Raw genomic sequence first — 23,769 nt, 5'->3', positions numbered from 1 at the left:
GTTCTGGGCTAGTGATGGAGGAGTCAGCAGCATGGCCTGGAGTGGCTCTCAGTGGGCTGCAGCCAGCTGACACACGCCACTTAGGTTTCCAAGGAGCCAAGCTGTCTCCACTCACGCAAGGCTGATGCACTTGTGGCTAAATGCGTTGAAGCCAGGGCCCTGTGCCAGATTCAGGGCATGAAATAGAATGCCACCTCCATCACCAGGGAAACAATGGTCTGCATGCATGATTTAAGCCAGGGCCAACGAGAAAGCTCAAAGGGACGGTCAGCAGAGGAAGGGAGGAAGGGAGACCAGAGGGCGGCTTGCAGGGATTTTGTCTTGGGTTATAACCGTTGACAAGCCACTTAACTGCCCACATATTTAAGTTTATCTGGGTATAAGATGGAGGCAACAATATTTACACATCTCACTGGGGACTCACGAAAACAATATTTCTGACAGACCACTGGGGCTCCATGGATGGAAGGTGGTATGTAAGTGCAGATGATAAACTTACTGTGTGTTTGTGCTTTTAGCAGGTGCATTAGGGGGATGTAGACCATCCAGAAAACACTTGTAGAATCTGATCAAAAACAAACAAGCAACAATAAAAGCTAACAGTTTTAGGTGCATGGATTTGTCTTTGGCTTTGTGCATATTTGGGGGAACTGCATGTTTAATTCAGACTTCAGAAACTTTTTCAAATTTACTGCTGTGATTAGTGCTGATAGGTCCTTCTATCATCTGAGAATGCTGTAGTTGGGGATTGTTCACAAACATTTGCCAACTTCTCTCTAAAAAATTTTCAAGTTAATTTTACTGTGTAGTTTGAGTTGCACATGGTGTCTGGGACATTTGGTTCCAAGTTGGAAGGGTCCAAAAATCTGTATAAAAAACAAAGCGCAAAGAGGATTTGTTGATCTTCCCCCCTGGGGTTTGCTACATCTGAGGAGTCCTTCTGAGTCTGTTTTACCTCCCTACGTTCTGTTCACTTAAGGCCAAGCAATTGATCTCAGACCTCCCCATAAGGTTATTAAATGTTGTTTTCTGTCAGCTAGGGACTCAAGGGAGTCTATTACTCTGTTCTTGGTTAATTAAACCTCTCTCTGGTGCATATTGTCTCTCTAGTAATTCCTGTGGGTCCAGGTAAATGTTGATTATTATAGAAAAACAAACTTGTTTAATAACACAAATAATACACATTAAAAGATTTAGAATAATTATATCAAAGCAATATGGAAAATAAAGATCATCTACAATTAACCATATTGGTATATATGTATGCATATTTCAGACAAACATGTGACCTAATGTATGACCTGCTGTTGTCCAACCTGCTTTTGGGGTGAGGTTTTCACCTATTGAGTCTGAGGAGAACATCATAGATCCTCAGAGTCTCCGCCAAGGGGAGGGGTCCTGCTTCTATTGTATGCTGGAGGCTGGGGGGGGGGGGAATGTGTGGTGGTGCTGGGGGTTGGGGGGGTGGATGGGGACCTTAGAACTTCAGTCAGCACTGGTTTTCAAAGACTTGTTCTCTCAGATGTCACTCCACTTCCTTAGCACTCCTGTGTTTTGGCAACAGCTACACCCCAGAACTGGTAAACGCTTGCTGATTTCAGCTTCTGTGTAGATGATGATCCTGCCTCCTGATCCATTTGCACCCTGTTATCAGGTGCTTTAGTCCCCTCCGCCCCCGCTTCGTGCTAGCAGTACTTGATTAAGGCATAGCTTACCTGCAGTACAATGTACAAATCTTAGAGCCTATTGAACACAGCAGACCTGTATGCACACATGCGTACACCGATGTGACCACCACTCAGGATATAAAACATCTCCAACATCTCTGAAGTGGCTTTGTGTCTCCTCTGAGTCAGTGCCCCCCACCCCTAGGTAATTATTCCATACATTCTTAAACACTAATTTTATCATGTTATTTCCTACCTAAGAACATTCCATAGGATTGTTGTCCCTATATCTTGCTGTTTTGGGTCTAAATGTTGCTGCCTGATTTTCTGGGTCCACTCTCTTTCAGATCCTGCCTGCTGAATCATCTGACTTTCCATCCACACCTCTTGGCCTGAGACCAGCCTGTGCACTGTCTCTCCCACCTGCCAGGCTCCAGCTGGAGATCTGTTCACACTGTGTCCTTACAAAAACTGCCCTTTCTTTGGCCTCCCCAGATCTCACCCATCTTCCAAGGCTCAACTCAAGCCCCATTTCCTCCAAGAAATCTTCCCTCTTTGCCAATTTTTTTTCTAAGTTCTTTGCATCCCTCTTACACCTGAATTAGTTAACACCATATGACTGAGTTTCTGCAGAGACTTGGGCCATGGGAGCCCAGCTAATATGCCATTCCTACTTGTGATCCCTGCTGAGCATTTCTGTCTTGCAGCACAAGATTCCCCAAATGCTCCTTTCTTTTCTCTCCCATTCTCTCACATTGTGGGACTGCCCCAGATCTGCCGCTCTGCAACTCCAGTCCCTACTCACTGTCTCTCCTCTTCTTTCCTTCCGTACTCTTGGCACTTTGCTCCCCAGCTCAGCCAAATCTTCTCTTCCAGACCTCAGGCCCCATCTTACCATCCTTTCTTTGGATTTGACACAAAAAGTCCTGAAACCAGGCTCTCTTCAGAGGGTAGGGATAGACTGAGAAGAGAGAATCTAAGCAGATGAAGAAGGAATTCTTTTTATCAGATATGGTAGGGCTGGAAACTCTGATATATCTTACAATTTTGCTCCATTGCACCCACAGCCTTTGAGTCTAGGAGTTAGTGACTACCTCATTTTCTCTGTTGTTCCAAGGAGTTAACTTTGCTCCTGCCCAGACTTTCTGAGTTTCCCACGGCACATAGAGAGTTCTGAGCTCACAAGGGTTAGCACAATCAAGGGGTTTAAATAAGATATTTCCACTGATTGCTTACCACAGGTCTACCTTTGATAAGGCTCAGAAAAGTGAGCTCATATCAAAAGCCTACACCCCCTTCTCTGACTCTTTTCAGTCAGGCCAGTTGAGTCAGGGTCCCAAAGTGATGAGGTGGGGGAGGGAGAGAGGTTTAGAAACTCTGCCCACTGCTGCAAACACAGGCCCTAGAGCTATAGAGCCAGGTCCAAGTCCCAGCATTGCATAAACTCTCACTGTGAGCCCCAGTCTCTGACTGGGGAAAATGGGGAACGTAATCCATCCACCTCAAAAAAATGTAAATGTGAGCACATGTCAAAGTATTTTGCAAGGGGAGATATCTTCCCTGTGTGAGCTGGTAGAAGGGCCAGCAATGCAATGTGTTGGTATGAAACGGGTTGGCCTGATTCTAACTTGCACATATAATTGTGTTTTTGAACTGGCAGTTGGCAAATGCAGCTCCCCAGAGACAAAGTCGGGTTCTAGATAGAAGATGTTTTAGTTAGATTCCTTTCAGTTGTAAGCTGACTCGGAGTCTGGCTGCCGGCATTTATATTATAGGGTCTTACTCTGACTTTGAAAGTGGCTTTATTACTCCAAGCCTCAGTTTACTTGTCTGTGAAGTGGGGATAATAGTCCCTTCCTCTTATAATTATTGAGGTGCAAAAGGTAATTTATGCAAAGTTGTAGTACAGTGCTGGACACATAGATGTGCTCAGAAAATATTAGTGCTTTCATTACTTCCTAACAAGTGTTGCTTGGTAAGTGTTGAATGAATGAAGGAATGAAGGAATGAATGGCTGTTGGTCTGGATTTGGCTTCTGTGAGTGCTTTTTTGTTCTTCTCTAGTATTTTCAGACTGGTTCCATCTGATTAGTCCGGGAACAATTTTCACTAGGCATGGGGGAAAGGAATTGACTAAATACAAAAGCTTTCCGCAGGGGTTGGAATGCTGACCATGGAAGAGAGTGACATCCTGGGGGCAAATCCACTAGCCACCTGAGAGCTGGCCGGGGACTTCCCAAGCTCAGGCCAGGTTTCCATGTAGCTGTCATTTCCCTCTCTGCTTCTTCAGAGAGTCCAGCTTGACTTTGGTTTTATTCCCAAGCCTAGTTCCTAGATTCATCTTGGCAGGACTGTGGCTGTTGTTTTACTATCTTTCTGGGCAGCTTTACTATCTTTGAGACCATTGTAGACATTTTTCTATGAAAAAATAAGCAACCAATATTGTATCTGGGGGTCCCAGACCCTTTGCCCCCTCCTCATCTACCCAGACAACTGTCAGAGCCAAGCCTGTGGGGCAGAGCCTAATCTTGTCTACACACACACACACACACACACACACACACGTGCACGCACATGAACGTATATATCCCTCTTACACCCACGTCGTGGGGCCAGAGTTCCATGGCTACTCTGAGGGCAACAGTTTTGCTATCTGGTCCTGTTTTTTGCCATTAACTTACTATATGACCTTCAGAAAGTCCCTTCCCCTCTCGTGGCTTCAGATTCTCCATCTACAAAATGAGAACACTGACCTCATGCAGCAGGAGTAGGTCATGCCTTCTCCCTCACTGCAGCTCCAGTCTCTGGGGCTCTGTATGTCTTTGTTGCTTCCTGAATAGTTTTACTCAAAGAGGGAACAGCTAGACCCTCCCAGCCTGGAGATAACTAACCAGGCTTCCAGCCAGGGTGTAAGCAGCCCCTGCGAAGAAAAGAAGGGTCCCCTACTCTGGCTAATTGGACCTTTCTTCTGTCCTGGAGAGCTGCCTGAATCAGGGAGTGATTCCCAGCTCCTCTCCTGGGCCCCTTGCACCAGGATCCTGGGTTTTGAAATCAGGTCAGTTCTGCCCTAGGCTCCCTCCCTTCTTTCCTCCCTCCTCAGACCACACGGTGTTTGTTTCACAGCTGGACACTTCATTAAGTGATGCAGGAAGTAGGCCCCCCAGGAAGCAGATACCACCCAGCAAACCAGATAACAGAGCGAAGCCTCTGGATGCCTTTGGGGCCTGGGGCAGGGTCAGAGATAAGCGGAAATGCCAGGCTTATCACTGCTGCCTGAGTTCTAGAGAAATCATCCTGGCTGGCCAGCCCACCTCATTCCCAGCACTCCCGGGGCGGTTGGGCATCTCCAGGCAGAGTAAACACTGAGTTGGCACAACAGGCGCAGCCGCAGGAAGGGGACTCTGTGCCCACTCAGGCACTTCACGGCTCCAGCGCCAGAGGCCAGCAGCGGGCGTCAGATTACATCCAGATATTTGCGGTAAGGGCGCTCCAGGCCAGTCTGCTTTGAAGTAGGAGTCTGAGGGACAATTGTTAGGGTCATGCGACTAAGGAAGCCTTGGTGACAATTATCCCCCAGACGTAGGTCCTCTTGGACCAAGAAGCACAGTCAGCAGGAAGCTCTGGTTGATGGATACGGCCCAGGGATGGTCAGCTTGGGCCTCCTCAACTAAGGGTGTAGCGGGCAGACAAGGCCTGGTGGCCGCTAACCCCTAAATTGTCCGAGTTGAACCTGTGAGACTTTCTGGGGTTCTGTTTCATATCTGATTTCCTTTCCTGAATAAGCTCTGCTTAATGGAGGACAGGTTTGCACTTTTTGAGTGCACATCAGCTAATTGTGCATACAAGGGAGATGGCCTGGGTGGGCTGGTACTTGTGGGAGCTGATTTAGGACGGGGGAGATACCTCCTTTCCCTCCTACCACCCCACAATGAGGTGGCTGGACACACTGCTGTCCTGTTGGCTGACCATCTGGAGCAGGGATAGGTGGGGGGTGTGAGTTGTAATCTCCAAAGTTTTCATGGACTTACCGCGTGCCAGGTATGGTGCAAAATGTTTCACTTACATGAATACTCAAACAGCCCTGTGCTTACTGCACTGTCCTGCACCCCTTTACAGGTGAGGAAAGCTGCATTCAGAGAGGTTAAGTTTCAGCTATGCAGCTGGCCAGGGTGCACTTTTCTGTGAAGTAGAAAAGCATACCTTTTCTCAAGCTACGTGGCCTCCATCTCTCAGAAAGCTGTCATATTTGATTTCGTTACAAGACCCTCGCTAGAGCCCTCACTGCGGTGTGCTGCAACGCTTGTTATGACCATACACATCTGCAAAGTATAGGACACGTTGTACATGTTGTACCCTGAGCTCTGCAAAACCTACTTCCCTTCCTGCTTCCCAGCAGCAAACACAGGGGAGTCTTTCAGTGGTTTCTCCTAGTATTTGCCTCCACTTTCCTCCTTGTCAATTATGTACATTGTCTGTGCTTTTCCTATTAAGAGAAATGATTCAGCTTTGTCACTTTCCCACTTCCCCTCCCCCATCCTTACAACATCACTGTTTTAACTTTGTAAAGTGTTGACCTCATTACAGCATAATAGTGTGAACAATATTATGCAAACAGTATTCACTAAAAAAATCAATCATGTACTTTAATGTCCTTCTTTCAAAAGGTGCTTAAATTGTTTACGTCTCTGAAAGTCTTTTTTTTCCCTTTTAATGTTTATTTATTTATCGAGAGAGAGAGAGAGAGAGAGAGAGAGAGAGAGAGAGAGAGAGAGCATGCATGGACAGGGGAGGGGCAGAGGGAGAGAGAATGAATCCCAAGCAGGCTCTGCACTCAGTGTGGAGCCAAAGAGGGGGCTCAGTCTCACAAAGGTGAGATCATGACTGAAATCAACAGTCAGAGGCTTAACTGACTGAGCCACCTAGGTGCCCCACATCTCTGCAAGTCTTAAAAATGCTTCCTTCTGTCCTTTGACAATGTGCAGTGTCTTCAAATTTCTAATCTAGAATATACTACATTCAGTCTGTTCCAGTGTCCAGTTGTTTTAGAATGAGAAGTCTGATGTCATCCTGATTCTGGTTCTTTGGCACATGATTTTTTTCTTTCACATTTTGGGGAGCTTTTATAATCTCTTTATCTCTGTGTTCAAAAATTGCATGATGACTGTAGTATTTCTTTGATAAATTCCTACCCTCTTTCATTTCTCCTGAAATTCCAGTTAACTAGATATGGGGCTGGATCCATTATCTACTTTTATCTTTTCTCTCTCTACATAGGGCTCTTCATCTTTTAATTCTCCTTTCTGGGATATTATCTTAACTTCATTTTTTTCACCTCCAAACTGGATTTTAAAATGCTAACATTCATGGGGTGCCTGGATGGCTCATTTAGTTAAGCATCTGACTCTTGATTTTGGCTCAGGTCATGATCTGATGATTCGTGGGTTTGAGCCCCCAGTTGGGCTCCACCCTGACAGTGTGGAGCCTCCTTGGAATTCTCTGTCTCTTTCTATCCCTCCCCAGCCTCTCAAAATAAATAAATCAACTTAAAAAAAATAAAATTTTAACATTTATATTTTTAATTTCCAAGACTGCTCTTCTATTCTATTCCTGTTCTTTCCCCATAACACCGTCTTCTTTTTTAATGGATGGAATTGCATTTCATACTTTTCTGTGGCAACTAATGAGAACCTTTTTGAAACTTTCTTCTATTTCTTGTTTTCTCTGTTTCCTCAATGATTACATTTCTGTTTTGGGGTGCTCCCCTTTTCACCTTGGGGGCTTTCTTTGAATAGCTGGTGATATATTTTTTTATCTGTGCATATTTCAGAGTAAGGCACAAAAAACTGGCTGAGTGGTTGAGGCTTGTGGACTGGCTGGCTTTGTTGAGGATGACCAGATGAGAAGCTCCCAGGAACCTCCAGTGCCAGTACATAGAGCTATTGTATTATGGACTATTGAGTTTCTCCAGAAACAGACCTCTGATCTCCATGGAGGGTAGGGGCTCTCCTGGCCATGCCTGTTCTATGCAGAAGTGGGGAAGGAGGAGAGCCACTACTTTGGAATGGACTCCTTAGCCTTGCATTTCTCCTCCCTTCTTATTCTACTTGGAGTCTCAGGGTCCACAGGAGTTGTACAGGGAAAGCTGGCTGTCACCAGAAAGGCCAGGGAAGAGTCTTGGGTTCAGTGCACGTTGACCCCAGCCTATGACAAACAGAGGTCAGTCTATGTTTTTCTGGGAGTGGATCAGTTGTCCTGTCCTTACCCAGGAAAGATGAAGTGTCACTGGATTTACTACTCTGTACCCAATCAGCATGGCTGTCTCTTCTCTGGTCTGTGTTGATTTGACTTGAGGGATGGAATGGCCCCCTTCTCCTCTGGGCAGGTGCCATTACCCATAAAGAATTGCCCATGGCTCTTGCTGTGCCCTGTACATCAGGGAGAGTTGGAGAGAAGCTGTGCGTCAGCCCTCACAGATCTCATTTCTCCTCAAGGCAGAGAAATGACAGGTATTCAAACTAGTCCTCCTGGCTGCTCTTTTTCATCAAAGAACCCTCAAGGAATTCACCTGTTGGCATATTCCAAGTTTTTTCCCATGAGGCCTCAGAGCTTACTGCTGGGAATTGTCAAGGCATCTTACCCTGCACTTGTTTGTTGTGGAAAACCCCAGCTGCTGCTCCTTCCATAAGTCTCCTGATGCTCAGCCCAGCCTCCTGCACAGCTGGAGCCCCCTTAATTCATTTCTTCCATACGTTTGTGTTGAATACCCACAACCTGCCAGGCATGTTGGTGCACCTGAGGATTAAGGCAAGTCCAAGGACTGTTCTGACCCCAGGGAACAACGAGCTGGTTCTGAAACAGTAGAGGATGCAGCAGCCACATTTCTAGTGAACCAGCTGCCTTGCAATTACTTGCTGCTTAAGGGAGACCTAGGGGTAAATCCTTTTGTAATTTAAATAGTTAGCTTTTGATATAGACATCTGTCTGGGACATTTTGTTTTCCTTTGGGTTCAAATGGACTTTCAAGATAGGTTTCCAGGTTTTTTTTTTTAATTTTTAATTTTCAAATTTATATCCAAATTAGTTAGCATATAGTGCAGCAATGATTTGAAGAGTAGATTCCTTAATGCCCCTTACCCTATTAGCCCATCCCCCCTCCTGCAACCCTTCCAGCAACCCTCTGTTTGTTCTTTATATTTAAGAGTCTCTTATGTTTTGTCCTCCTCCCAGTTTTCATGTTATTTTTGCTTCCCTTCCCTTATGTTCATCTGTTTTGTATCTTAAATTCTTCATATGAGTGAAGTCATATGATATTTGTCTTTCTCTGACTAATTTCGCTTAGCAATGTTTCCAGGTTTTATTAAGCCAAGAATGTAGGCTGCTCCAAAGATCCCCGCAGCAGTGGCCTGTGGTGCACATTGGTGGAAACTCCCTCCTGGAGTTAATAAACCTTCTAGCCTTATAAATGACAATGCTTCATAGTACTTACTTACAAGATTTTCTTTGGATGAGGAATGCCTGAAAAGTATGCTCCTCCAGCTTTTGTAAATTCGGATCGGTCAACCCCTCCTAGAAGCTGGGTTTGTCTCTTTAGACTGGTGGGGACTGCATCCCACAAAGATTATCCATACCTGCTGTCGGACAGGTGTTGGGCTGGTGTTAGATGCAGAGATTTCTCTGGGTAGCCGCTTCCCTAAGTGTGACCCAGGGACCCCTAGCTCCACAGAGAAGTATGAGGTGGTAAGTGTAGAGGAAGGGGTGATTCCCTGGTCAGGTGCTGGTTTCTTTCTGTAGCAGATGAGATCCTGCTGAGGCACATCTTGAATCCCCAAGAGGAGCTGGAGCACAACATTCCCCAAACATCTTTTCCCAAGAAGAGTTTGTATGTTTGGTTTAAATCACAGTGCTGTAACAGACTAGCATTTTTATGAGCATGTTCCTGATATTTCTACCAATGACACCAAGGCCTGTGCTCTCCAGAAATGGGTCTGAATTTCTATACTGGCTGCTTAGGGCAGCTTTCCCGATGGAGGGTCAGGTAGTGAGGGGGTTTGTGGTCAAGCTGTACTTGTGTAGCAAGCTCACCCGTAGCTTAAAATAGCAAAATGATCTAAAGGTGCTTTTAGATGTCAGGTTTCCAGGTCAAAGTTTATCCTCATGATTGCTTTTATTCCAGAGGAGGAAGTGTAGCAGGACACTACAAAGGCCCTCCCTGGGGCCAGCATTGGCTACAGCTTAGCTAGCCTCAGGATACCCCGTGTTGGGGCAACCTTGGACAAATTCTCTCACCCTTTGCTTTCTCCCTAGGAGGGCCTGGAATAAAATGGTGTCAGTCAATCGTTCCCTGGCAGCTTAGGGACTCTCTGGTGGCTCCTAACACCCCACCTCAGTGTCAGCCTGAGCATCTCCTTTGCTTTATTTATTGATGCTTCTGTATTCAAACCAAGGGTTTTGAGGCTAAAATGTTTGGAAACTACAGGAAACACAGGCCCACTTGCTCTCTAGGCTGCTACTATGTTAGTTCTAGTGTATAGAGATTGGGTGCCTGATGCCTACATGGTCAATGCTGGAGGAGCAGGGGTGGGGGGTGGGGCACCACTGGTGGGTGTTTTCCAAAGGGCTCTGTGAGGAACTTGACCTGAAGAATGGCACTTGGCAAGTAGCCTAGGCCATTTTCCCTTACTTCTATTTTTAGGTACAAGTGGCTAGTGACTGAGGGCCCATTGTGGGGAATGATCTGCCAATTCACCCAAAAGGCAGCTTAAACACATATTTGGGGGACCTTCAAAGTAGGAGCACCAAAAATTGGTTTTAATTTGTGGAAGCATCAAAATTTTTATCATGGCAAAAATCAGAATGACCTCACATTTATTTTTGGTTTTGCTTTCCATCATGAATTCACTGTGTTTGTGGCAAGTATGATACCATCTGCTCCTCAGTGCTTTGGGCCTCTAAAGGTCTACCCTGGGATCCCTGGACCCCTTGTAAAGTCCAGCTTTCTGGTTCATTACCTAAAGGACCCCCTTTCTTCTAACCTTTAGTCAACTATCCAAACTCCTGCCTGCCTTGGATAGATTCTTAAAATATTTGCCTATCAGCACCCTCTCAGAGAGGAATGTTAAATGCTGCCATGATGTCAAAGGGGCCCCAAGGAGAAGGGCCTTGCCAAACCCAGCCTATCACTCATAGCCACAGCAGAGTGGGAGATAAGCAAGGCTCAGAGAGAGTCTGGTCCTCTGGGCTCCCTAAACAACCCAGGCGCTGTGGGGCGAGGCTGTTAGCTACCAAGAACAATGAAACTTCCAGATATCACTGCCCAAGTGAAAACTAGGAGTCTGTGGATTTTCTGATTCCTCGTCCTTGTCAAGCTTGCTTCAGGATGTCTGAAGCCTCCAAGGAGGGTGTGGAGACCTGGGGGCTGCTGGTGTCAGGCAAGGCCTGCTTAACAACCATGGACAAAAAGCTTAATGTGCTAAATGAGAAGGTTGACAAACTCTTGCATTTCCAGGAAGATGTCACGGAGAAATTGCAGTATGTGTACCAAGGCATGGGCCACCTGGAGCAGGGCCTACACCGCCTGGAGGCCTCTCACATCCTGGGCCCAGGTGGGGCTGACCATACTCCTCCAGCTGACGCACAGGCTGGGTGGCCAGAGGTCCTGGAGCTGGTGAGGGCTGTGCGGCAGGATGCTGCCCAGCATGGTGCCAGGCTTGAAGCCCTATTCAGGATGGTCGTGGCCGTGGACAAGACCATAGCTTTGGTGGGGGCTGTGTTCCAGAACTCGAAGGTGATGGATTTCATCATGCAAGGGAGTGTCCCTTGGAGGAAAGGAAGCCTGGCTGATGGCTCTTCAGAGGTTGGTTCTTGCTTCCCTATCCCAGTAACCCTTCTGGCTGAAAGGGAGACCCCAGTGACTCTGGTGGGGACACTGGCCAGGCAGCTAGTCTTAGGAGCAGCAGGAGCTGTTGTTCTCTTCCTGTGTCACCTGCATGACCTGTGGATGGAGAAAGAAGAGGGTGAACCTGAGAGCTCATAGGTGGATTTTCACACAGGTCACTGACTGGCTGCTCTTCCCAGGGAAAGGAAGAGGCAGTGCCTCGGTGAGGTCTGTGGGGCCTTGGCCAGTGTCAGAGCACCTAGTGGGGGGAAATGGGCCATTAGGGAGAGGAGGACAGTGAAGCTTATTGGACATTCTAGTAACTTCTTTTTGCTCCCTTTTGTCCTTCACACCTGGAGTAGGAAACAGGTGGGAGCCAGCTTACCTATTAGAACTCCCTTTTAGAACCCTCACCTTCCTGTCCCCAACCTTGTGCTGTGTCCCAGAGTGGGCAGAGTGTGCAGCTGCTTGTTCGAAGATGAGTGTTGACAATGACCCCTAGGGGACACAGGCTATGAAGAAGCCGGAGCCTGGGGGTGGAGTATGGCATTTCTGGGAGGACTGTTCCCAAAGATTGCATAATCAAACCTGCTGGCTAATGGAAGTTTGGCTGGGGTGGGGGTGTTTGTGTATGTGTGAGGTGTATAGAAGCAACATTCTGTTTGGGAACAGCTAAGAGTCAGCCACTTAGCAACACTCAGACGGCCTGGAGCCACCATCTCAGATCCCTGCTGTTATCCACCAGCCTCTGGCAAGAGATAAGCTGAGGTCCGCAGGAGGCTGTGCTGGACTCTGTGTCAGCAGTGAGGCTTTCAGGGGAAAGGCTGCAGGGTTTGCCTTCCTTCCTCATCTGCAGCCAGGCCAGAGCTCACCCTGCTGGCCCCTTCCTCTCCCTGCCCCTCACCTTCTTCCAGAGGATGCCCCTCTCCAGTAGCTCCTTGCTTCCTGCAGCTGTCCTGTGAGTCTGGCCTGCAGGGGAGAGGTGACCTCCCCCTTTTTCACTGATAACCAACCTCAGCTTTAAAGAAGAAAATGACTCTAGTAAATGCACATGATGAAAATATTCATGTGGTAAAAAACATCATCGTGTCCCTTCTACTCCATTCCCCCATCCCCAGTCCCCAAGACTCCTCCTGGAGCAGTGATAGGTGCCAATTTCCTGCAAAACCTCCCAGACGGAGTCTGTTTATAACACACCTCTTTGTTCTATTTTAACTCAAATCATTCACATTATTCTGGCCTTGATTTTTTTTTAACTTAATATATTTTAGGCATCGTTTCATATTTAAAATTGTTTTCAAAATTTATTTACATATTTTGAGATAGAAAGAGAGAGAGCAGGGAAGGGGCAGAGAGAGAGGGAGAGAGAATCCCAAGAGGTTCTGCACTGTCAGCACAGAATCTGACATGGGGCTTGGACCCACAAACTGTGAGATGATGACCTGAACCAAAATCAAGTCAGATGCTTAACCGACTGAGCCACCCACATGCTCTGTTTCATATTTATACATAGAAATCTTCTTCTTTCTGCAAGTTGGAAAGTTCTCCAGTTGGGGGTGTGTGTCTTAATTTGTTATCTAGCCCTGCGTCATTGTTTTTTTACATTATTTCTTATTTTTAGCTATTATACATAACGATGCAGCAAATATCCATAGAAGTGTGAGCTTATGTCTATGATACACTCCTAGATGTAGCAATGCCATTTGTGTATATAAAGCAAAACTGGCCTTCAAAGGAGTTTTTCCAATTTGGTCTCCTGTCAATAGCATATGGGAATGGTTGTGGCCTCCCCTTTGGCTGACAAAGCATACCATCCAATTTGTTTATTCTTTGCCTGTGTGGGGATTGAAAACTGAGATCTTATTGTGTGTGTGTTTTTTAACATTCTGAAAAATTTTGCGAAATGCAAACTTTTTTATAGGAAAAATTTCAAGCACTTATAGTAGAGATTAGTATCATGCACCCTGTGAACCCACAAGGGGAGGCCGATGTTGTTGCATATATCCTCACCTACTTCCCTCTCTCTCGATTATTTTGAAGCAAATCTGAGACATTGGATCATTTCATCCAAAAAAACTAGCAGTTATATCTAGAAGATAAGGGCTCTTTTAAAAAATGTAATCACATGTACCCCAATGTTTATAGCAGCACTCTCAACAATAGCCAAGTTATGGAAAGAGCCTAAATGTCCATCAACTGATGAATGGATAAAGAAATTGTGGTTTATATACACAATGGAATACTACGTGGCAATGAGAAAGAATGAAATATGGCCTTTTGTAGCAACGTGGATGGAGCTGGAGAGTGTGATGCTAAGTGAAATAAGCCATACAGAGAAAGACAGATACCATATGTTTTCACTCTTGTGTGGATCCTGAGAAACTTAACAGAAACCCATGGGGGAGGGGAAGGAAAGAAAAAAAAAGAGGTTAGAGTGGAAGAGAGCCAAAGCATAAGAGACTCTTACAAACTGAGAACAAACTGAGGGTTGATGGGGGGTGGGAGGGAGGGGAGGGTGGGTGATGGGTATTGAGGAGGGCACCTTTTGGGATGAGCACTGGGTGTTGTATGGAAACCAATTTGACAATAAATTTCATATATTGGAAAAAAAATGTAATCACAAGGGGCGCTTGGGTGGCTCAATCATTTGAGCGTCTGACTCTTGGTTTCAGTTCAGGTCATGATCTCACAATTGTGGGATTGAGCCCTGTGTCAATTTGTCAGTGCAGAGCCTGTTTGGGATTCTCTTTCTCCCTCTCTCTCTCTCCCCTGCTCATGTGTGCTCTGTCTCAAAATAAATAAATATTTAAAAAAACAAACAAAATACTCGTAATCATGATACGATTATCATGACCAAAAAGTACATAGTAATTTAATATTACCAAAGTCAGTGTTCAAATTTTCCTAATTGTCTTATGCTTTGTTCCCCTTACAATTTGTTTATTTGAGTCAATATTTAAATAAGACAACTGGTTATATGCCTCTCAAAGCTAATTCTTTTTCTTTAATTCATAAAAAAATTTAAAACTTTTCATTATGGAAAATTTCAAATGTAGCCAGAAATAGATAGAATAACATATGTCATTGTAGTTTTAATTTGTTTGCTATATTTTTCTGTGAACTGCTCATGTTCTTTTCCCACTTTTCTATTTCATTTTTTTGTACTTATTGATTTGTAAGAGCTCTTCATATATTAGTGAAATTAGCTCTATATTATATGTGTTGCAGGCATTTCTGAATAGGGGAAATCATAGAACATTTTCTTTTCTGAGTTCTTGCAACATTTCTTCTTGTCTGTTCTGGTCAACTGGCATGTGATTGATCTCTTTTCTGGTCTTTGTGTTTAATACAGGTATCGGTAACCATCTATAGGTTTGGGTCTAGCACCCCAATCAGACTGTCAGCTCCTATTTGATCCATGACAAGAGGCCTCTACTTCCCTCTGTGTACTGTGGCCAGAGCGGGTCTCATAGGAGGTGTCAGAGAATGGGTAATGAACTGAGACAGACCCCTAGCTATTTAACATATTGTTGGTGTTGAAAAGAGACTTTCTGGAGATCCTGTTCATGTTTCCTTAAGAGGGTAGGGGCATAGTAATGATTTATGGGATTGAATTAAATCCTAGCATTGGCTCCTAAATTTGAAAATTGTGCCGGGACTATGGAATTTAAGAAACAAATGAGCAAAGGAAGAAAAAGAGAGAGAGAGAGAGAGAGAGAGAGAGAGAAACCAAGAAGTGGACTCTTAATTACAGAGAACAAACTGATGGTTACCAGAGGGGAAGGTGGCAGGGGGGACAGGAGAAATAGGTGATGGGGATTAAGGAGTGCACTTTGCCATGAGTACTGGGTATTGTATGGAAGTGTTGAATCACTGTATTGTACACCTGAGACTAATGTAACACTGTAGTTAACTGTATGTTAACTATATTGGAATTAAAACATTTTTAAATGTCCAAAAAAAGAAAGAAAGAAAAAAGAAAATTGTGCCAGGACGTCACAAAGGTCCTCCTTGGGTTTTCTGAAGTGCCCAGTGGTACTTCAGTTTGGTTGTAAAAATGAATTAGAGTATTTCTAGAAGTCAGGTGCTCTTTCATGAAGGACAGGGCCAGGCTCAGCCAGGGGTGGCCCAAATCATAGGCAAACTGTTCAGAAGACACCAGTCCTCTAGAATGGTGTTTAGGGTCTCTTCTCCTTCCTCTGGATGAACTGGAACCAAAATGTTGAGTCCTGAAGACACGACTCAGCTGTGTGTGTGTGTGTGTGTGTGTGTGTGTGTGTGTGTGTGTGTGTTTGCATGTTTAGGTGCGTGTGTACTGCCTACACCAAGAGTGGAGAGAGGGAGAGGACACTCTGAGCCCATCAAGGTCTGCCAAAGGAGAGTTTGAGTGCCTCTCTGCCGGGGTGAAACAGGAGGCATCCCATGATAATGCTTCCTGTTCCCCCAGCTACGGGGGTGGAAGGACAGAGTCTGCAGGAGGCCAACGTAGAGGTCTCTGCTGAGTAGGGGGCCCTGGTCACATTGATGTGCTGGTGCTAATCATAATAACAGCAGCTGACATTTATTTATTAGGTGCCTACCACACGCCAGGGGTGGGGCTGGGTGTTCCCATGTGTTGTTACCTTCAAGAAGACAAAGCTTGGTGTGCTGGGATCCCAAAGGGATGAGCACGTAGCAGGATTGAACAAAGTGGGTACAGTGTAGGAAAAACAGTGGAACAAACCCTCATCCTTAGTGCCAGGGAGACTTTCTGGAGAGGTGAGGACTGTGGTGCCCCAGTTAGAGGGAACTGCTCCAGCTGATTTTTGCCATGTGTCCCTAAATTTAGTTGCCAGATCTTCAGTTGTTTTTTTTTAAGGAGAATTTGGGAACCTAGACTTGTTTATAATCAGTTTTATTAATATATAATTTACATACAATAAATGGCACATACACACAAACTATGTACATAGTTCAACATAGTTCAACAAGTGTGTACATCCAAATCAACACCACCATAATCAAAACACAGAGCAATTCTAAGCCCCAAAATGGAACTTAGAATTTTAATATAAAAGTCTCCTAGATTTAAAGTGTTGATAACAAATTAAAAAAATTAAAATGCTGTGCATGCCAAAACAAAATGTGTCTCAAGCTCTTTTTGGCTCCCAGTTGGGGTGTCTGTGGCCAAGTCAAGGGAAAGGGCCTTCAGCAGTGAGTGGGGCCCAGGGTCTCAGCCCAGGCTCAGGGCTGTGCTGTGACCAGAACTGCTGCTGTGATAAGGGCCAGAAAGAGTTTTAGGGGCTGCACCAATCAAAGGCTCAAAACCTCTACAAACACCAGGGGCACCCAGCAAGGGGTCAGGTCATCTAGAAATATTTGCACTTAAAAACACTGAGTACTCCTACCATTTCAGGAGTAAGATCACTGGCCTCATGCAGAGCACTTAGAGTTAAAGGGAGAGTTGCTGAGGGCTTCTCTAGGTCAGACTTTGAGTGTCCTTACACAATCCATCCATGGATCAATCAATTGGCTCATTGAAGACAGATAGCTCCCTGTCTCAGGCAGGATAAAATCACCAGAGCTACTGAGCACTTACCATGTGCTGGACACACTTGTCCGGACATTTCACAAATTAACTCCCCAATCCTCTCACTAACTCTGTGAGTCAGATAATATTATTCTCCTCATTTCACAGATGAGGAAAGTGAGATACAGAGAAGTTAAGGATCTCTGCCGAGTGGTGAAGATGGGGTTTAAACCCAGCAGGTCTGGCTCAAGAGTCTGAGAGGCTGTGCTTCCTGCCACACTACTGTACTGTAAAGGGGTGACCATTGGATGCATCAACCCAGCTTCCTGGCAGACACTATTCATTGATTGTGGCATTCTCCCTACCCTTCTTTCCCCTCTACCCATCCCCACCCCCTAAACAAGCATGGGTTAATTTGACTTTAGAATCCAAGCAATAGCCATAACTGACTGATCTGAATTATTAACACTTTATGATTAAATTTATTTTCCATTACTGGTCTACGTGCTTTGAGGTCCAGTCTGTTTAGAAGCCCCTGTCAGGTCTGCTCCTTACTGACAGTATGAGACATATTACAAAGAACTTGATGACCTTGGGTAAGTGTCTTTGTCCCTATGATGACAATAGTGATATCTACACTCTAGTATTACTGTGAGACCACGTGAAATAACCTAAGTACTTCTACCTTTAGCATATGGTAGGTGTTCCACCTTCTGTGGCCTGAACAATGATGGTGATGATGATCGTGGTGGTTTTTATGGTGTTTCTTTTAGAACAAAGATCGAGTGGAAGAGAAAGGAGCAAAACCAAAGCATGTGCTGAGCACCAGAGCCGTGCAGGCCGAGATCAGGGGGTCTCAGGAAGGTGAGTGGGACCCTATTTGCTTTATTTCACATCACACACATAATAGTTTCAAAATAAAAATACCAATGGCGACAATGTGATCACTGAAAAACTGTTGAAGCTAATCCTTTTTTTTCTTTTTTCTTTTGTCCTTTATGTATATCCCACTATGTATTCCTATTTATTTATTTATTTATTTAAAAACATTTTTTAATGTTTATTTATATTTCTGCACTGTCATTGCAGAACCCAAAATGGGGCTCGATCTTATGACTATGTGATTCTGCCCTGAGCCAAAATCAAGACTCAAGAGTCAGACATTTATCTGACTGAGACACCCAGGTGCCCCGTGTTACTGTTTTAAAGTCACTTGGAATAGCTTCTATTAAAGTTTCATTTTCTTTTACAATTTTGTGTAATATTGACATAGTTCTAAAGTCAAATAGACAAAACAAGGTATATTAAGAGAAGTCTAGCTTCTGTCCTTGTTCCCTGCATTGTGTTCCCTCCCTTGCATATGAAAGCATTTAAAAAAGTTTTTGTCTTATCCTTCTTTCTGCCTCTTTAGGCATGAAAGTTTAAGCATGAACATTTTTACCATGTTCTAAGTGGTTGTGAACACACACTCACATATCTTCCCTTCCTAGATAAAGAGAAGCACATACTTTTCTCCACCTGGCTTTTTTTTCACTGTATATCCTGAGATCGCTTCATAGCCACATAAGGAGATATTTGCATCTTTCTATTTTCATGGCTGTGCAGTACTCCTGTGTGATGGGCCATGGTTTAGCCAACCAGCTTCCTACTGGTGGTCACTTGGGTTATTTCTAGTCTGCCTATTATAAAGATGCTGCACAGAACGGCCTTTGCACATTCGTTACAATATCTTTAGCACAGAGTTCTCCATATAGGAATGCATTTTTATGCTGCCTATTTTCCTGTAGAGAGCCAGAAAGAAAACTTGCCAGAGGGGACAGTGGAGACGCTGACTCCCATCAATGCTTCAGGGATAGGATCTGATCTTCTCACCCAGGAAGAGGCTTCACTAGGGCAGGCAGAAGTGCCCCCTGGCCACCTGCCGCTGCCCACAGAGGTGGAAGACAAAGTTCCTGGAGCATTCATTGAGAACCCTGGGACTGACCTGGAATTGTCTGCAGCACCCAACAGGGTCAAGGAGGCCCCAACCAGCCAGGAGACTTTACCCAGTACAGCACGAGGATCATCATTCAGCAGGCCTGACTCTCGGCCCACAGAGGCAGGCATGAGGCTGACTCCAGGGCTGCCAGTCCAGGCCAAGGCAGCTTACAGTGGTGTAGAAACACCTCCGAGGTAGGGGGTGTTTCTTCATGGTGGGCAAGGGAGGGAGTTAACAGCAGCCCCTCAGCTGGAGCATGGCCAAGAGACTAGCTGCTGAGGCTGAGTGTCACTGTCGGCACAGTGCTGGCTAGCTTCATGAGGGGAAGACAGGAGAAGGTGCAGGCAATGCTTTTGGGAATTTAGAGCACTGTTTCTCACCTGGTGCCCATTACAATTACCTGAAAGAATTTTTTTTAATGTTTATTTATTTTTGAGACAATGCGAGAGATAGAGTGCAAGCAGTGGAGGGGCAGACAGAGGGAGACACAGAATCCGAAGTGGGCCCTAGGCTCTGAGCTGTCAGCCCAGAGCCTGATGCAGGGCTTGAACTCAATGAACCGTGAGATCATGACCTGAGCCAAAGTCGGATGCTTAACCGACTAAGCCACTCAGGTGCCCCCTGAAAGGAATTCTTAAAATACCAGTGCCCAGAGAGTCTGATTTATTCAGTCTGGAGTAAGGCTCAGGTATTTTCTTGCTTTCTTGGTCTTCCTTCCTTCCTTCCTTCCTTCCTTCCTTCCTTCCTTCCTTCCTTCCTTCCTTCCCTCCCTCCCTCCCTCCCTCCCTCCTTCCCTCTTTCTCCCCTCCCTCCCTCCCCCACCTCCCTCCCCCCCTTCCTTCCTTCCTTCCTTCCTTCCTTCCTTCCTTCCTTCCTTCCTTCCTTCCTCCCTCCCTCCCTCCCTCTCTCTCTCCCTTTCTCTCTTTCTCTTTCTTACAAGCTCCTTGGGTGATTCCAATGTGGAGCAGGGCTGAGAACCACCAGCTCTTAGAGCAATTATAATAGCTACAGGCTGGGGCTCACTGAACTCTCCTAGGTGCTGGAATTGACCAAGCTTTTCACAGGCATCATATCTCTGTAGTCTCACAACATTCCCAGGAGATGAGCGTGGTTGCCTTCCCATTTTATTGATAAGGAAATAGGCTGAGAGTAGCCAGGGCCACATGGCTAGGGATTCACAAAGTTGAAATCTGAATCTAGGTTTATGGACTCCAGAAATCTCCTAACTACTGCACCAGCCTCTTTCCTCAGGTCAGCATTTAATTAAGACCCAAATACTAAGGTGGGGAGGAAAGGATGGGCTTTCAGAAAGAGGTTGGTATAGGCTGAATCAATCTAGGTAGCTTTCAGAATTATGCTTGGGGTCCTGAAGGTGGTGTTGTGTCCTCAGGAGGTAGCCTCAGGACCAGCCCTCAGCCCTCAGCAGACACAGTGCAGGAAGACCCAGAACCTGATGACTGCCAAGCTCTCCCCAGCCCTGTGTTCCCCAGCCCTGGGGAACAGTACATCTTGGCCCCCAGGTTGGCCCACTTAAGGGTACTTGTGCTTACCTGTTTTTTCTCAAGGGGGTCTGGTGCCCTCCTGCACCTGTCCTGGGTCATTTTAACCTGTAACAGAGCCCCATCCCTTCCCTGGGCCTGGCATAGGGAGGGGCGCTGCTGTCTGTGTACTGTGGTGACTGGCAGGGAAGCCCAGATGGTTTGTCTGCCTTTGTTCTGGAAGGAAATGAGAGCCTTAACCGGCCAAAAGGAGGGAATCCTGGCAGGCATCCCTGGATCCTAGCCAGGGCTATAAATATGGAATCTAGGGATAGGGATGAACTTGCCATGAACTTGTTAGGGTCCTCAAAAAGATTCTGCATTAGGGGGAAGGTAGGTTGATTGGCAGTGGCTGCCTGTCTAGAGGATCCTGAGGCCCTAGCTGCAGTTGGAGGGACACAGTGCTGTAATTGATTAGTCATGCCTGCCCTCTGCCCTGGGTGTGCTTTGTAGGAGGAGGAAAAACGTTGGATACTTAGTGACATGGGAATGCATGTCAGTGCATTTGGGGCATCCCATGCCCTGCTGGGTATGAAGACCAAGTGGGACAACAGTGACTCGTGGCCTTATCAGCTGGCCACCTGACCACCTGGATACTGTTCCAGCAACTGGCTTCCTGCAGTTTCCTGTGTCCTTCAGTTGAGATGAGGCCTGAGCCAGGCTTGGATGCCACCTTCCCACCCTACCTTGTCATCACCAACCCGTATTCACTCCCGAGGGCCACGGTGCAGGGGGGGGATTCTGCTGCCTTTTGCCTAAGTCTGGCTGTGGACAGGCTTGCACAGAATCAGTGCATTTAGGAATAGGCACTGCTTTCAGAGGACCTGTTGCAGCTCAGGGAGGGGCTGGGCTTTCGACTGCTATGGAAAAGCCTCACTTTGTTTTTTCATTATGGCAAAAAAACATGTAACATAACATTTACCAAGTTAACCATTTTTAAATGTGCAGTTCAGTAGTATTAAGTATATTTGGGTTGTTGTGACACAAATCTCCAGAACATTTTCATCTTGAAAATCTGAAACTCTACAACCGTCAAACAATTCTTACTAGATCCTGGCAACCACCCCACCCCAGATCCTGGCAACCACCATTGTACTTTCTGTCTCTGAACGTGACTACTGTGGGTACCTCATATAAGTGGAATTACATGAGTGGAATCAGAGTTTTTGTGCCTGGCTTATTTCACTTAGCATAATGTCCTTGAGGTTTATCCAGGTAGTAGAATGCAACAGGATTTCCTTCCTCTTTAAGGCTGAATAATTTTCCACTGTATGGATATTACACATTTTGTTTATCCATTCACCCATTGATGGACACCTGGGTGGCTTCCACCTTTGGCTGTTGTGAATAATGCTGCTATGAGCATGGGTTTGGAACTTAAGAAGTGGGATTGTTGGGTCATTTGGTAGGTTTTTTTTCTAAATTTTTGAGGAACCACCTTCCTGTTGTCCACAGCAGCTGGACCATTTGGGTCTCACTTTGGGACCTTTCCCCCCTTTGTGGAAACTCAGCACTTCTGCAAGGTATCGATGTCTCTGTTTGACAGAAGAAGGAACTGGCACTGGCCTTGTCCAAAGTTGTCCAGCAACATGGTCCAGAGCTAAGACCAGAAAGGAGGCTGCCTGCCTCCTCCTGAGACTTAGTCCATGCCAGACCCTCACCCCCTCACACCCACCCCAACACACATACACCCTGGCAGTGAGTTGTGAAGAACAATCAGAGCAGGGGCAACTCTGAGAGGGAGGGTCCGAACCCCTGGGGGTCATAGCTCCCAGGGTCAAGGTCCTTCCTTCTGAATATTGTCAGGGTTCAGAGGGCCTTCCTGACCTCCAGCTGGGCCCCCAAATCCAAATGTCACAAGGTATGGGTAATGAGAATGGATGAAGTGGGCTCTATGGCATTGCCGGAGTGCAGCAGGGTCTGTGAGGAAGTGGAGCTGCATCTCAGCTCTGCGGACCTGCCCAGCTCAGCCAGAACTGTTTGTTCAAGAGAAATAAGAAATCCAGTCTCTATGAGCATTTACCTGATTTTAATAAAATATGTCTGACCTGGGGCTTCCAGTGTGATATTTGACTTGCTTCACCCTTTCTTCATTTAACTGAAAGGGAAACTGAGGCCTAGAGAGGGTGGGAAGAGCCCAGGTCTCCTGCCTCCAGGCCACAGTCCCCCTGGGGCAGAAGCAGGTTTCCAAGGACTTCAGAGGCAGCTGGTGCTCACTGTCCAACACAGGTTACATCAGTCTTCTTCAGACACTCATCCACTGGAATTCTGAGAGCAAATGGTACCATTTCACTGAATCCAGCCTCTCCCAGGTGTCCTGTCTGTGCAGAGGTAATCAGGGTATCCAGAGAGGCTGGGGTTGGGGTCTGCTTGTTTCAAACATAGTCTACCTTACTAATATAACAACCTGAAGGACCCTTTTTATGGATGAGAAAACTGAGACCAACAGGCCGTGATCATTGAGTGGCAGCAGCAGGCATTTGACCCCAGGTCTGTGGTGACTCAAAAGTCCTTGGTTTTAAGGTCTTATTTTATCTCTGCTCCAGGATCTCCATCCATGTGCAGGAAACAGACACCCCTGGGGAGCTGCTTGTGACACGAGGGGGCAGCCTCAGACACATACCCCCTGAGGAGGCTCCAGCAGCTGCCTATCCAGGTGAGCAGGACCCACCTGGGCCCACCCCCCAGACCCCTGTGACCAAGATCCCAAAAGGAGCTGGAAAGATTTCCCCACTGCGGAAGCAGAGCAGCGATGAGGGAGCAAAGGCAAAGGAGAAGCAGGGGCCTGGGGCTGAGTCCACCATGGGACCAAGAGGGGCCAGGAGGAACATGGGAGACCATGCTGGATCCCTGGGCCGGCAGCAGGACAAAGACCCAGGGACAGGACACCCTGATCCTGGAAAGGACTGCACATCCAGAGGCATGGGCAGAGCTGAAGCAGGAAGGAAGACCCCCCTGGGAGCCGAGGCTGGCAGCGTGGTTCTGGGTGAGTCCATTGCTGTGTGCCTGGTAAGTGGGTTTGGGGGACCTACACCCAGGGGACCTTTCTGCTTTCAGGGCAAGAGAATGTGGGTCTGGGGGAGTTCAAGACTTAGAACAGCCTGCCAGTAACTGCTGGAGCTAAAGAGCAAGGGCTGGAGATGCAGCAGGCTGGATTTGGAGTGACTGTAGCAGTAGGGGAGCCCTGTGGCTCAACGGGGTGGA

At 46.3% G+C, this 23,769-nt stretch overlaps 1 protein-coding gene across 3 annotated transcripts in view; it reads left to right on the top strand.

Annotated features, from left to right (window-relative positions):
* The first annotated feature begins 268 nt into the window (after nt 1–268).
* The window catches only part of MYLK3 (myosin light chain kinase 3), a 44,763-nt gene continuing 21,262 nt past the window's right edge, over nt 269–23,769 (top strand). The window contains exons 1-4 of one of the 3 annotated variants that reach the window (XM_058706878.1): nt 269–476; nt 17,823–17,913; nt 18,837–19,221; nt 23,112–23,551. In XM_058706878.1, the coding sequence (XP_058562861.1) occupies nt 459–476; nt 17,823–17,913; nt 18,837–19,221; nt 23,112–23,551 (934 nt within the window). In that variant the 5' untranslated portion in view covers nt 269–458. Of the gene's footprint in view, nt 477–4,945; nt 5,145–10,857; nt 11,520–17,822; nt 17,914–18,836; nt 19,222–23,111; nt 23,552–23,769 lie in introns of those variants that run through there. The other 2 variants (XM_058706879.1, XM_058706877.1) reach the window with 2 other exon arrangements.

The sequence above is a fragment of the Neofelis nebulosa genome, chromosome 17, assembly GCF_028018385.1.
Source record: "Neofelis nebulosa isolate mNeoNeb1 chromosome 17, mNeoNeb1.pri, whole genome shotgun sequence".
NCBI lineage: Eukaryota > Metazoa > Chordata > Mammalia > Carnivora > Felidae > Neofelis > Neofelis nebulosa.
Note: the sequence above shows the minus strand (reverse complement) of the source record. Positions and strands in the feature narration are given on the sequence as shown.